At 40.2% G+C, this 13,748-nt stretch overlaps 2 protein-coding genes across 2 annotated transcripts in view; both read right to left on the bottom strand.

The window, feature by feature from the left end:
* Positions 1 to 5,596: 5,596 nt before the first annotated feature.
* LOC104288938 (chromosome unknown open reading frame, human C12orf66) lies at positions 5,597 to 11,633 on the bottom strand (the record flags this gene model as incomplete). The annotated part of the gene is made up of 2 exons (XM_009887818.1): positions 5,597 to 6,694; positions 11,341 to 11,633. Coding segments are annotated over 2 exons (1,110 nt in total), but the record flags the coding sequence as incomplete, so codon positions are not given.
* Positions 11,634 to 13,270: 1,637 nt separating this feature from the next.
* Positions 13,271 to 13,748, bottom strand: part of RPL18A (ribosomal protein L18a) — a 5,936-nt gene continuing 5,458 nt past the window's right edge. The window contains exon 5 of the mRNA XM_009887817.1: positions 13,271 to 13,281. The gene's annotated coding sequence lies outside the window, so the exon portion shown is untranslated. The remainder of the gene's footprint in view (positions 13,282 to 13,748) is intronic.

Below are 13,748 nucleotides of genomic sequence, written 5' to 3'. Positions count from 1 at the left end.
TTAATGTAAACCTCTGCGATGCAGCCCAGGCTGTGGCACCCTCCAGCAAAACTGGCACAGGCACAGGCAGAAGAAACCTGGTTCTCACCTGAGAGCGCAGAGATATACCTGAAAGCTCTTCTGAACATCTGCACAAACATGCAGAGAAGGAAGATGTCAACTTGGATTCCCCTGGTCAAAGACAACATTGAACCTGGGTGTGACATTTTACTAAGTAAGTGCTTAAGAGACCATCAGGCTACTCAGTGTGAGATGCTTCCTCTGCCTGTGTTGCCAGAGAGAACTAACTCCAAGACAAAATCAAGACTGGTAATTCAGTTTGACACAGGCGCTCCTTGTCTCCCTTAGCATCTCCCTCTGGCCCTCCTCATTTTGCCTCTGACCAGCATGAATGAGGACCATATCATCCTCCACACAGGAAACTTACAGGTCTTGGCTCAAGGTTGTACATCCAAGTATGGGATCATAACAACTCAGCGTGGCGATGCTGGCTCTTTATGGCTCTACCCTGAGGAATTCAACTTGCACACACTAAAAAACTTCTCAGTACTTTTGTAGCAAATGATGCATACACCACAGAGCCAAAATTTAGTGTCACTAAATATTTTATCTGATCAGCAGCGAGCTGCACAAATAAAGCATGACACTGCACTGTTCTGAAGCTTCAGATGTTAGCTCGTAACATCATGGCAGCATATCCCAGTTGATAATGGGATAAAGCGAAGCCTGTCCTAATCATCTGTCCAAAATCAGCTGCTTAGCCAAGATCGTCCATACCTAAAGATTGAACATTGCCGTCCTGGAAATAGTGTAGTTATTTTACAGTAGTCACATAAACCCAGCAGCTGCAACCGCAGGTGGGATCTAGCACAGCTTTTGCAGGATATAAAATTTATATAGATTCCTGCAAAATTAGGCCAGCAATGCAGAGGGGCCAACGAAAACCGTCTGCTCACGGTCTGTCTGCATTGCAGTCCTTTTGCGCCTGTTTTCTCCCTGCCTGTCTTTCCCAGAGCTGTCATCTGCCCCAGCCCATCTTGTAGTGACTCGCCTGCTCTTCTGCACTTCGCTGTTCTTACCGCTGCCACGTACAGCTAGGGCATGGTCAGGTCCCAGCTGCAAGGTGGACAGCTCTGGTATTCTACCCAAAACCCAGTAGGGGCAACACCAGGTTGAAAGTTAGGAGTGAACTGAACTCAAACAGGCAAACGCTGCCAGAAAAGCTCCATAGCAATTGCAAAAATAAGTCAGGCAACGCGTTGAAAGCGTGCATGCACAAGAGACAAAAAGAGCCAGCTCCTGGAGGAAAATGATCGAGTAGTTAAACAATTTCATGGCAAAAGAATCCGTTACCTTTATCCTCCAAAGGAGACTATCTTTAAATCAGTCCTTCCCTAACAGGAAAAGGAAATCAAAGCCCAATTCCATCTTGCATTTGACTTCTTTGTGTGCTTGCTCCATGAGGCATTACACTATTGTTGTCCTTTGTCAGCATCCCTGTTTCCAGAGCCTCTCCTGCTTTTCCCATAAATGGCTCCTGCCTTTGCACAATTGCAGCCCGAAGGCCATCCCTGCTGAGCAGCACAACAGTTGTCCCCAACGCGCAGGACACTGACTTGCTGCTCTTGAGGCTCAGGCAGACCCCAAGCAGATAAGCAGCGCTTGGCCTTGGCTGCATCCACCCAGGCAGGGTTGGCTCACATCACTGGGAGTCTGAAAACAGGACTTCTGGAGAAAATAGGCAGAAACATCAAAGTTTCAGCCAAGCTAGTTAACTTAGTGCCAGCACTTCTGGATGCAATGGCAGAACTAACCATGAGCCCAGGACCAGGCACGCTGTGCGACATTTCTCACTGCAAGATGAGGGGTTGTAGACATTGGGACAAAAAAAAAAAAAAAAAAGGACTTGAGGAATGAAGTATAGCACATCGCTGATTTTCTCAAGCAAAGCTTGGTTATGAGAAGATTGGGACCCGGTGCAGTAAAAGGCAGCAGGCGCTGTAGACACGTGCGCAAGGAAGCCTCAGATAACTGATATCAAACAAAGAACAACCACTAGAATGATCACAAGTGTCTCAAAAGGCTCGTATATGAAGAAGAGTGGACCAGAGCAGTAATTAACCAGGAGAGTGCCATAAAATTGTCTCCACCTATAATGCAGACTTTTTTTTTTTTTAAGCGAATTAGATAAACACTGAGTGTTAATATTCAAATAGATACCAGGAATTTAAGTTACTTTTAGATCACTAAAAACTAAATATTATGTGCATTATGCATATATTGCGGTCTTTTACAGCACAATATATATTAATAGTTTCCATTCTCTGCATTGTCTTCGTGCAAAGAGGGGAGAAAAGGAAAGGTGTTTTATTCAAGGAAAAAACCTGAACACCGCATGTAAAAGAAAACAGCTTACAAGACATATATATAAAATATGTAAGAGATCTGAGAATACATTTGCCATCAAATTCACATTCCAGGCAAAGGATACTAAATTAAATGTTCTGCCAAAATCCTCATGGACTCAAATAAGTGATGAGGTATATGAAAATTGCTACAAGATAAGCTTTCACATTGCTATTCTAAGCAATCTGCATGGCACCAAGAATATCAAATCTCAGTACTTGTTTTAAAAACTTTTAAATACATCTGAAAGTGTTGGCTTTCATTATGTTATCATAAACATCTTTACATCATGTGTTTAAAGCAGTCGTTTATACAAGACTTTTAAAGTACACTAGTACATTCAATCCTGAGTGGAGAGGAAAAGTTAGCAGATTGGATATCACCCAGCTCAGCAAAAGTGCATTTGTTCTCCAATTCTGACAGTAAAGAGACTGATCAATCTTTCCAGTACTTTAGTTGGTAATGACTTAATTTTTTTTTCCCAAGTTACTGAGTTTCTGGTCCTCTTTACCTACTCCACAGATATGTTCCCCCCCCTTCATTATGCAGGTTCTCATTACTGGCCTAGCCAATTTTACATCGTAGATAACTCAGCCTCCCCATTACCTCGTTTGTCCTTTAAAACAAACTCCTCAAAGCATCAAATAAGAAACTGTGCTGTAAGTCTGCATGGGGCTAACATTCACTCATCACGTGTACTCACACCCCCCACACACTTAGTTTTCAGTCATAGCACGCCTCAACTCTGCAAAACTATTTGATATCGATTCTAGTGTAGTTACCTCTCTTCAGCTTCACCCCTGCGGTTTTCATCCAAGCTACTTCCTACAGCCTGGATTTTTTGCTCCCCACCTTGTATTAATTTAAGGCTGAGATCTTACAATGACAGCCTCACAGACAGGACTCAAACCCAGAGACAGCTCCACAAAAGTTTCTCTCTCCAGCACCCACTTGTCTCCCACCATTTGCCTGCACATCTCTCCCATTCCCTTCCCTCTCACACCATGGGAAATACTGGTTATGGCTCCCTTCAGTTCTTCATCAAGTTAGATATTCAGAAATTCTTACCCACAAGTCAGATGGCTCCTCTGGCCACTTCCCCAAGATCCACTGAAGAGAACTGCAGCAAACCATCCCAGCACTGATAAAAGGTAAAGCAAGTCTCACTTACTCCGGCACAGAAACATCACCTAGCATTCCTTCCCCATTTCCAGAGACGCTACTCGCCAAAAACAGCCGCAGGAGCGTGAACTGAACCACCAGGTCTGCTGAACAGTCGCCTCCTTTTCCTCTCCCCATAAAAACCACTGGGAACAGCCTCCAGCCATTGCAGCAACTGGTAAAAGCTGCTGGTCTGCTCCAAAAGGTGGCAGGTTTCTCTTTCACCTCTTCCAACGCGTCCCCTGTAACTCAGAAATGAGCAAGAATGTGTCTGTACCACACACGCTCTCTTCCCCCAGTCTCCTCTCCCCTTTCCCACAGATAGCTAGTATGACAGGGAAATACCGTAGAGACAGACAGAATTTGTACAACACTTTATTACACTGCTGAAGACTGGGAACCAGTTGTGGTGAAGCCTCTTTTCTGTTACTCGGGCTGAGGAAGTCAATAGTACAATGTTATTACAAGGTCACTGGCCCACAGAGGGAACCAGACAAACTCTCTCAGTACTGTCATTAGCAACTTTGTCCTGTTAAAAGAGAAATTCAAGCTGCAAAGCGTAATGCTGTTATAACCAGGTGCCCTCCAGTTGCTGGTATATTTGCAACTCCTATTATTTTCCAATGGCAAGGAGCAGATTCTAAACTTTTGAGAGCGATCCTGCAGTCAGAATAAGACCTTAGGTGAAAGGCAGTAGCACAAATATTCACAACAGACTAGCATATTATTATAGAAAGCATGGAAAGCTCTATTTGGCACAAAGTGGAAAGTCAGAGGTTACAATTCGAGAACAGAATATGTTTATGTGATTGTAAAGAAATCAGTACTTGCAGCAAGAGGCAAGACAAGTTACCGTAACCTTTTGTGGGAGAGAAAGGGAATGAGTAAAAGCCGTGTCTGTGATGGTATCTTTTATATTTCTGTCTTAACAGAAACCAACATTTTCACTTAAACTCCCTTTTAAAACAAACCTGATTATGTTATACCTGACAGTGTCAGCTAAGGATCTAACTTTACCACGCTTACATACATCATACAGCAGACCTATATCAGTCCTCCTGAATTCCCATGAAAGTGCCTGCACAACTGCATAGCTAACCATCAGAAGAATCATGCAATAAGGCTACAGGTAAAGCCACATTGACCCTTTTATTTTATCTGGAAATATTGATTTCCAAAATAAAGCACTTTCAGGGTAAGTAGAAAACATACTTTTTCCAAACCTGCAGCCTAGAAGTAAGCGGTGAAAGAGACATTTTAGAATGAGGTAAACATACTGCATAGGCTATATATTTAAATCCAAATCCCAGAAGTTATTTGGCTTAATTGTGAAATTATTTAAACTTGAACAGAAAGAAAAAACTATATACGTATCAAAATCTGAAAACAAATCCAGGTTGATCACCCAAACAGCAAATTAGTAAATAACTCATTTACAAAGGGCACTTCCTACTGCCTTTTTTTTTTTTATTATTAAAGTTAGGCAGACAAAAGCGCAATTTGAAAAGAGCTTTGCTGCTTTTTCCATGGAGCTGTTCTTTCTAGAACACCTGCTCAGCCTCAGCTTGTCTCCTTCAGTTAATCTGAGCCAAGACTGGTACTGGACACGCAATGTCACAACACTCCAGTGAATACTGGCCTTCCAGCCCACGCTGCAGCTTTTCTTGCCCCAGCCTTAGTTCTGGAGCAATGACAAAGCTTTATGACAGAACAGAGACCGGTGCTTAACAGAGAGTGTCAGAGACCTCAATTATCATTTTAAACCATTTGAAAACTAAGTTATAATTAACAATAGTGCCTTTTGTGATTCTCGTATTTTTATTTAAAATGTGTCCTTGCAGGTTCACTTCTTTTAATATTCCCTTGTATCAGTGTTTAGTTCCCAGAAATCATTCCTGTCAGGCAACACAGTTTGCTGACAAGATAGTATCTTCCATCCTCACCACATTTTCAATAAACTCTGTAGAAGACAGTCAATGATCAGACTAAGATAAAGTGCATATATTCCTTTCTGATACAGGCAACAAAGTTGTGGACTGAAAAAATAAATCATACTGAAAGTTGAAAACCACACCAAAAAAAATAAAATCTTACTGTGGCCATTTAGCAGCCCACAATTAAGTTGCTCCACTGAGTACTGCCCAAAAATACTTCAAGTGTCTGTTAGCTTAAAAAAAGGAACTTATAACATTAAAAATAATGGTTCCTTTTTAATTAGACTCTGAGAATCATGAATTTATGTAATTCTTGAAAGCTACAGATCCCCCAAGGCTGGCATACTGCCTTGACAGCCTGTAAGTAGTTTGTATTTTACCCTTTGGATCCAGGCTTCAGGCTTGCAAAAGCTTTGGAGTTCTTAAGGGAATGTGAAATTTCATTCAGAAAAGAAATAAAATGATAGTCCCTCTCTGACTTCTTGGACTCAAAAATAACTACAATGGTAAAGTGAGGTTCGGGGCGAGTCAGAAAGTACGTGCTTTGGACTTTGTCATCGTAGAAGTGAACAACCTTCTCCAAACTGTTGAGGTCAGAGGTTCTATCAGTCATAATCATGATTACATTGGGCCAGTGCATAACAGGCCTGTCGCTGGGCAGAGACACCACTGCAGGGTACTGATCCACTCCTTTGGGGGCTTCCCTGTAAGAATGGGGATGATGATAACCATGACCCTGAAAACTCTCCGATCCACGATTGTCAAAAATTAAGGAAACATTGACAGCATCATACTTCCGGATGAAGCTGGAAATTTTCCCAAAGTAATCAGGATTTGTTTTAGCAGTCAAAGTTTTCATTTCAGATGCTGTTGTTTGTCGACTAAGGGCCTCGTGAAAGTAAAAGCTAAACTTCGCAAGGAGAATGTTCTTGAGCTTCATCAGCCAGAGGAAGAGGTGCGGAGGTTGTACAGCCTTCTGAGACTGCCCTCCAAAGAGATGTTTCTTGGTCTCTCGCTGCTTCTCAAAAATTTGGCCCCAAGTCTGTAGTTTTGTGTGAGCACTGTGCAAGTTGACCAGGGATGGAAGGAACTTCCACTCTGAGATCTGAGCCTGAGCCTTTAAGAGATGAGCAAGCACATCTACTTCCAGCTGGAAACTGCTTTCAAGAGGACTGAGGATTGGATGATGAAATCTAGAAAACATAATGTTAGTCAAGACATGAGAACTGCTGTACACAACAGTGAAATAATCAGGTAGTATTTGTCAGTTCACAGACAGAAGACCAAACATCAAAGCAAAATGTAAACCAAAAAATAATCTTGTTAATTTAAAAAACAGTTCTTTTGACATAATTAGGGCAAACATTTTAATGAACATACAGCACTTTGCATTTGACAAAAACACCCGTTAAACATTTCTCTATCAGAGCAAGGGAGTTATATTTGATCAGTTCAAGAACAATCACTGTTTATCTTGAACCATGAACTACTATAACACCATTGCTCTTTAAATTTAGATGGTTTTGTTCCAACTTAAAATCCCTTCTGATGGTAAAATATGTCTTGATAGTTCTAGAATAGCAGTAAGACATTAAGACAATTCAAAGGAATTATGTTATAAATTTGCTGTTTGTACAGGGAAGCTATGAGGAAGCCAAGCTGAGCTTTTCTTTTATTTTTTTTTTTAAATTCAGAATAAAAATGTGATGGAAAAATCATCAATAGAACCATGATTAACTGTATTTACCAATGAACCAGGTCTCAAGCTTCGAACCTTGCTATATTAAAAGCAGTTTGGCAGGATTTCATCATATCACAATGAAGACGTAACAACCACTAAAAATTCAAGTCAAGATCAACTCTCAATTTAACAGATGTTTTAAAAAAAACAAAAACAAACCACCTCATCTAACAGGTAGAAGTGCCACTGTACATCGTATTCACAAGAGTGATCCTGCTACTAGGACAAATCTCGATGAAGTGGAATTTCATAGATCCACTCGATAGCTTCCTCACTTTATTTTTTCTAAATGTCATGAAAAAGAGACAGATCCAGACTACCTCCCTTCCCTTGATACCCAAATTACTTGTAAGCTTATAGCATCATCACCAATAAATATATACTTAATTCAAACTGTGCAAAACTGTCCCAGTTACAGAAGCTAAATACTTAACTTTAGAAAGTATGAGTCTTCAGCAAAGACACAAGTAGCCTTTATTATAAATGTGTTCCCCAATAGGCATTTAGGACTCTTAAGGAGGTCTCCAACAAAGAACAACCGATAGTTCAGAGACAAGACCTGATGCGGTTTCCATTTAAGTAAAGATAGATTTATCCCCTCACTTCAGAAAAATATCCTGCGTTGTTATTGCTTTAAAACAAAGAAGTTTACACTGAATCCTTCCAACCTTTAACAGCTCGTCTTCAGACAAGGTGAAAGCAACTCCATTATTCCCCTCAGCTTCCAGGACAGAGTACCTATAATCTATTTTGGAAATACTCGGTTCAAAATCAAAATACTTAATTTTGTTGTGGACCAGAAGAGAGAATGAGAATTTTAGGCTTTTCATTCCCTCTCCTTTCACAATTTTTTCTTTGACTTTCCATCAAGCTCTTGCCAAAACACTCATTCTTAGGTTTGTGAAAATTGTCTGACAATTTTAGCATTAAGTGTCTCTTTTTTTGACAGCCACAATACATGTCTTGAAAGGATTTGCTATTAAGATGCAAGTCCAAATTTATTTGAAGAAAATGAAATGATATCATAAATCAGTTGATGCACCATGTTGTCCAAACAGGCTAGGCTGGGTGACCAGCCACCTTCTGTACACAGGACACGTCAGCAACCACCATGTCCACCTGCTATAGCAGAGATACAGCAATTACTGACTACTTTGGTGAGCTGAGAAGCCCAGAGCAAATTCACATTTCTTTGAACAAACAAGAGTGAATTAAAAATAATAATATTCTGCTAACAGTCAACATTACATATTTCCAATGGTTTTGGTATTCAGCAGAAAAACAGTTTTGTTCCCATGTATTAAAAGGGGGAAAAAATCATTATGCAACATTATTTGTTCCAGATAGACCCATCAAGTGCACACTTAGCACAGTAGTTTCAACACACCTGCAGTCGGACCCATAAGGTTACTCTTCAACCTTAAAAGCAATTAAAAGGTTCATACTAATGCAGCACTGCCAAGTCTCCCGGATTAATGTTATAACGTACGGCTTCCCAATTCTACTTTGCTTCATGGCTCATAGCTATTTTCATGTTTCACTACACAGCTGGATTTGCTAAACTGTTTAAATCAAAAAATACACACCTCAGCTGAGAAGCTTGATATGGTTGCAGAGTAAACTAACAGGTTATGTACTCAGTGTATCTGCTGTAATTAACTTTCATAACACAGAAGCATCTGACTGAGCTCAGTATCAGGTAAAACAGACCGTTTTTTACAATATTTCAGTAAGTCAGAGTGTTAAGAACTTAAAAAACACATTGGAAATTTGATTTTTTTTTTTTCCTCTAATCATTCACAAAAGTAGAGGGATGGTAGAGTTTTGTTTTTACAGACTATGAAGCAGCCTCATTTTTCTACAACTTTTTATTTCCTTCCATAGATCACACATGCATTTACAAAACGCTGACTGGATGAAAAACATTTAACACTTAAAAATAATTACATCAAAATAGGTTAACTATTTACTTGTTCATTTTATACTTAGCTTTTAAAAGATCCTGCTTCTGATGCTGTTTTAATTATTTCAGTTAAGTTCCTACTCAAACCAACAGTTAAAAAATTTAGGAAAGGTTACTTCTCCAGCTGTATTCTATAGAAAAAGAGGAAACTGTCTAGTATTGGCTGTGTACAAGTCAGCAATAAGTAGTAACAAAATAGCTTTAAACTGTTCAAGAGTTAATGATTTTTCAGATACAGACAATACGACTTGATTATTGACAAGACAATTCTGTCATTCTTTTACCAGCAAGAAGTTATTTGCTCTACGCTACCTGATCCACTATTTATAGATGTAAAGGAAAGAAACCCAGGCCAGAATCTATCTACAGAACAGATGCCCTCTCTGGCTTCAGCAAAGTTGCCTGAAATAATGGCACACATCCTCAACTACCAGTGAGGAATATATTGACAGAGGGAAGAGATTGGGTAAGGACAAGTTTATTTGACCTTTTACCTGAGAAGGTCAACAGACGGTAAAACAGAAATGCCTTCCAGCCAGCACATCAACATAACAGCCCCCAGAAAGTGATCAGAGATATGAAGAAACGAAAGGAAGGACTAAAGGAAAATATCATTATCCCCACTTTTTTCAGAAATATTCTGTACGTGACTGGGGAGGACCACACAGCAGCTACTGCATTAGCTCTAACAGCATCTTAGAATGTCTCCATCCTAGAGATTGCTCACTAACCCAAAGCAAGATCATCAGTATTTTTCCCAGGGCAACACGGCTTAGTTTTTAAAATAGTGTAGTAAAACATTTCATATATAACAGTCTCCAGTCACTTCGTCAAAGTATCGGTTTTGGTTTCCAGATTTTTAACAGTGCTGTTGACTAAGCACATGCTCAGAACAGATGGCGATGGTTAGCGTACAACATAAATCAACTTTTCTAAAAAAACTTGCCTCCTTTACTCTTTAATGTTTATCGCACCAAGGAAAAAACACGTAAGTTTCATTTCTCATTGGACTGACAGCCCTGATATTGTAAGGGTTCACAAACAAAGAATAAAAATCACTAGTAAGATTATACAGACTAGTTTTGATTTTGATTTTTAAATAGCAAAATTACATAGTAATTTGCCTAAGTTATTCCTAAAAAAATAAGGGAGTCAGCTGCAGTGCTTAGATTTGGAATGTCAGAAAGCAGCACTGGATTATTTTGATTTTTCCTATGTGTACACTTTAAAATCATAATTGAAAAAAGTAAGACCTCAGAACACTCTCCCCAAATGTCGTCTTAGACATTATTTCACTAACAGAGATTTAAAAAAATTCAACTGGTTAAAAAAAGAAAAGTTAACTTCCTTCAATGGCTACCTTGTTTTGCTTTAAAATAAAGAGCTAGAATTTGAGTCTGTTGACAAGCATTAAAAAATTCTCTTTTTTAAACTGCTATCACTTTCAAGGCTCACGTGTGTTAGATGTGAAACACCCATCCCAGAGTCATTTACAAACATCTTGGGATTCTTGTAACAGGAGCTATTAGATCTTAACTTCAAGAAACCATCATGGCAGGGACCAAAGACTCAGAGATGCTCCTTCTACTGGCTCCAGTACCTCTCAAGAGAAGTGGTAACAGGGCACCGTAAAACCTACTAGATAGGCCAAATAGCTATGGTGTAGCTTCTGGAATTAAGCAGACGCATATTCTAGTCTAAAAATAAAATTGTCATGCAAATATCTGTTTTATTTATAGATCAATTTTACCGATGTCCATATGGAATTAAGTCGTTTCCTGTCCACTACCAATGAAAAAGCACAAGAAGTCTTAGATCTTTTATAAGGAAAATTACTCTTACTCTGTGCTAAATATGATCATGCTGAGTATTAATTAAGGAATAGGGAAGATAGGTCCTAGAACATGATGAGTAGAAACACTCTCCCTTTTTTATTTTTCTTCTTCAGAGGAGCCATATTTTGAGACTTTGTGCATTTGATGCTGCTGACCCACATTGATTTCATGCATGAATCCATGCAAGGGCTGAGCTGCTCAGCAGTAGGACAGTAAAGTCTTTAAGCTTGCTTTAAACCTCAACATCATTCATTACAGATCATATGTCTGAGTACTTACTGCCAGCAAATAAGCACTGACCTTGAGCTGTATTTCTTTAAGATGGATTCCAAAATGTTTACCAGTTCCTCAGAGTTAATGAACTTTTGGGTGCTGAGCGTGTACATTTTTTCATAGAAGTCAGCAATTTCCATCCGAGCCTGAACAAAAAAACAGAGCTGTTCAGACAGGTGAGAAAGCAGCTCTTCCAAGTGAGGAGCTGTTCCTCCTAGTGCATTGCGACCCGTCGCCACCACCTTCTTCAGCTCATTATGCAGAGATGTGTAGATGGTTCGGATGGAGTCCTTTCGGCTGAAGAATGACTGACCACCTGTTCAGATAAATATGGAGGTATTACCAAAATCCAGGGACAGCAAAGATAGACAGCAATACTGGAAAACTGTATATAACCATGCTTGTTTTTCCCTAAGTGTTTGTAAGTATTGTTTGATCAGTCTTTTTTAAAAATCAAGAAACAAATGTCAGTGTATCATTTTGCAAATAACTGAATTACACAGAGGATATACTCAGAAGTACTTCACGTAATTTCATGCAAGTTACACTCGTCCTAATTCCTATCTCAGCGGCCAATAACTGCTGCAAAACTTCATCTCCCTCACATCTGCCTCAGTTATGACATGACCTCTCAGAAAACAAGGGTTCAGTTAAATTTGCTATAGTGATACATGACCTGGAAATACTGTTATCTGTGGAAGTCAGATGAATCGACTCATGAAATTTTAATAGCCTCCACTGCTATTAATAAGTCTAGATCTTTTAAAGAGAATTCCCCTAACAATACCTCTTCAATCACAAAGCACTCACATTTGCAAAGCAACCTTTAAATGGGAATCATATGTCATTTTTGTGTACAAACCAAATGTTTCAAGTCCCTACACAATCTTAATATAAACCAGAATTCAAATGCAAAACAATCACAGTTTCTCTCAGTGAGACCACAGTGCAGGTTAATCCATAACTAAAACTGGGGGGTGGGGCGGCGGGCAGGAAAGTAGTCATCAGTACTTCTCTCTACCTGCTCAACACTATGAGGAATTTAAAAAAAGAAAAAAAAAAGACAAAAGCAGAGGCTCTACGTAAAAGATATTTAACTTTGATACTACCAAAAGACTGTACAAAGGTACTACCCTTATTTCATAATTTCTATATACAGACGGCCTTACGTGCTGCTGTGGCACTCAAGAGCTTCAGTGGAGAAAGGATCATGGGGACTGAATCTGTGGAACTTTTAAAGAGACTCCAAATTTAGGTTCCACTTTAAAACTGCTTCTAAGTTTTGTAATGGTGCATAGTCCTTTTCACATCCATTTTACACATATAACATTCAAAAGTGACCTTAGCAATTTGAGGCAGAAAGGCAGAGAATTGGTTATCATGGTGAAACAGCTACCTTCCCAAGGCAAGAGTTGCCCCCAGGTCACAAGCAGGATGAAGAATAATCTCTTGCTGTCGATCATGAAGTATATAAACAAACAAAACTTTGTCCCTTCTGTTGGGAATTTTGTCCTTTCTGCAAGCACCAAGTTCACTTTTTAAAGTCAGACTAATAGACAGTTTTGTCTGTAAAGATCGTCTTATAAAATAGTTCCAAGTCACCACTTAAACACCAAAGCTGAATTTTATTGATGCTTTACTGCATTACACATCAGACTCATATCCCTTGATCCATTTTCCATGCCAGTCTGCAGTTCAAAGAGAAAATAAGCAGCTTTGCCCAAAGGGCAACATGATGACAGCTTGTCCTATGCCAGTTTGGGATTTTTTTCTATTCACACACTGAGAGAATGAGAAGCAGCCAAGACTGTGGCCAAAACTTCCTGAGATCCTGCAGAGTCTGCATGAATAACAATTTTTAGGAGACTGTCTCCGGCCCCAAGTACTTACGTGTTGTACTTACACATATGCAGCTCTAATATTAGGCCCTGGAACTGTGACATGAAAAAGCTTTAACCCTTTGATTACCTCACGGAGCTCACCTTTGCCAGAATCTCAGCCAGAGCATCCCAGCACAGAAACACTTCTGCCTAAATCTTGGGAATGGCAGGTAGGTAGCCTACCAACCAATAAAGAGATGCACCTATTTGCACAGCCACTGTGACACCTGCCCTCTCATTTACTCTGTAGGGGCAGCCCAAGCGGCACAGCCCATTTCTCACTGGGCCCACGGGCCCCTGCTGACCCAGCACCTGCGTTTCAGACCGGGAGACACACATCTCACCGAGGCCTGGGTCCTCAGGTACCTCGCATTGTGCAACTACCCGTCGACAGATTACCTCACAGGGCTACCTCGGCCTCCCGCTCCCTACCAGTGACCTCAGGCGTGAGTGAGGGGCGGGGGACAGGGGGCCCGAAGGATGGGGGGAATGGAGAGGGACAACCACGGACAACCACCCACACCCCCCACACCCCCCCGGGACGCGAGGGGCGGC

Source organism: Charadrius vociferus, unplaced genomic scaffold, assembly GCF_000708025.1.
Source record: "Charadrius vociferus isolate BGI_N301 unplaced genomic scaffold, ASM70802v2 scaffold125, whole genome shotgun sequence".
Taxonomy (NCBI): domain Eukaryota; kingdom Metazoa; phylum Chordata; class Aves; order Charadriiformes; family Charadriidae; genus Charadrius; species Charadrius vociferus.
The sequence above is the reverse complement of the archived record's forward strand: the minus strand, read 5'-3'. Positions and strand labels throughout refer to the sequence as shown.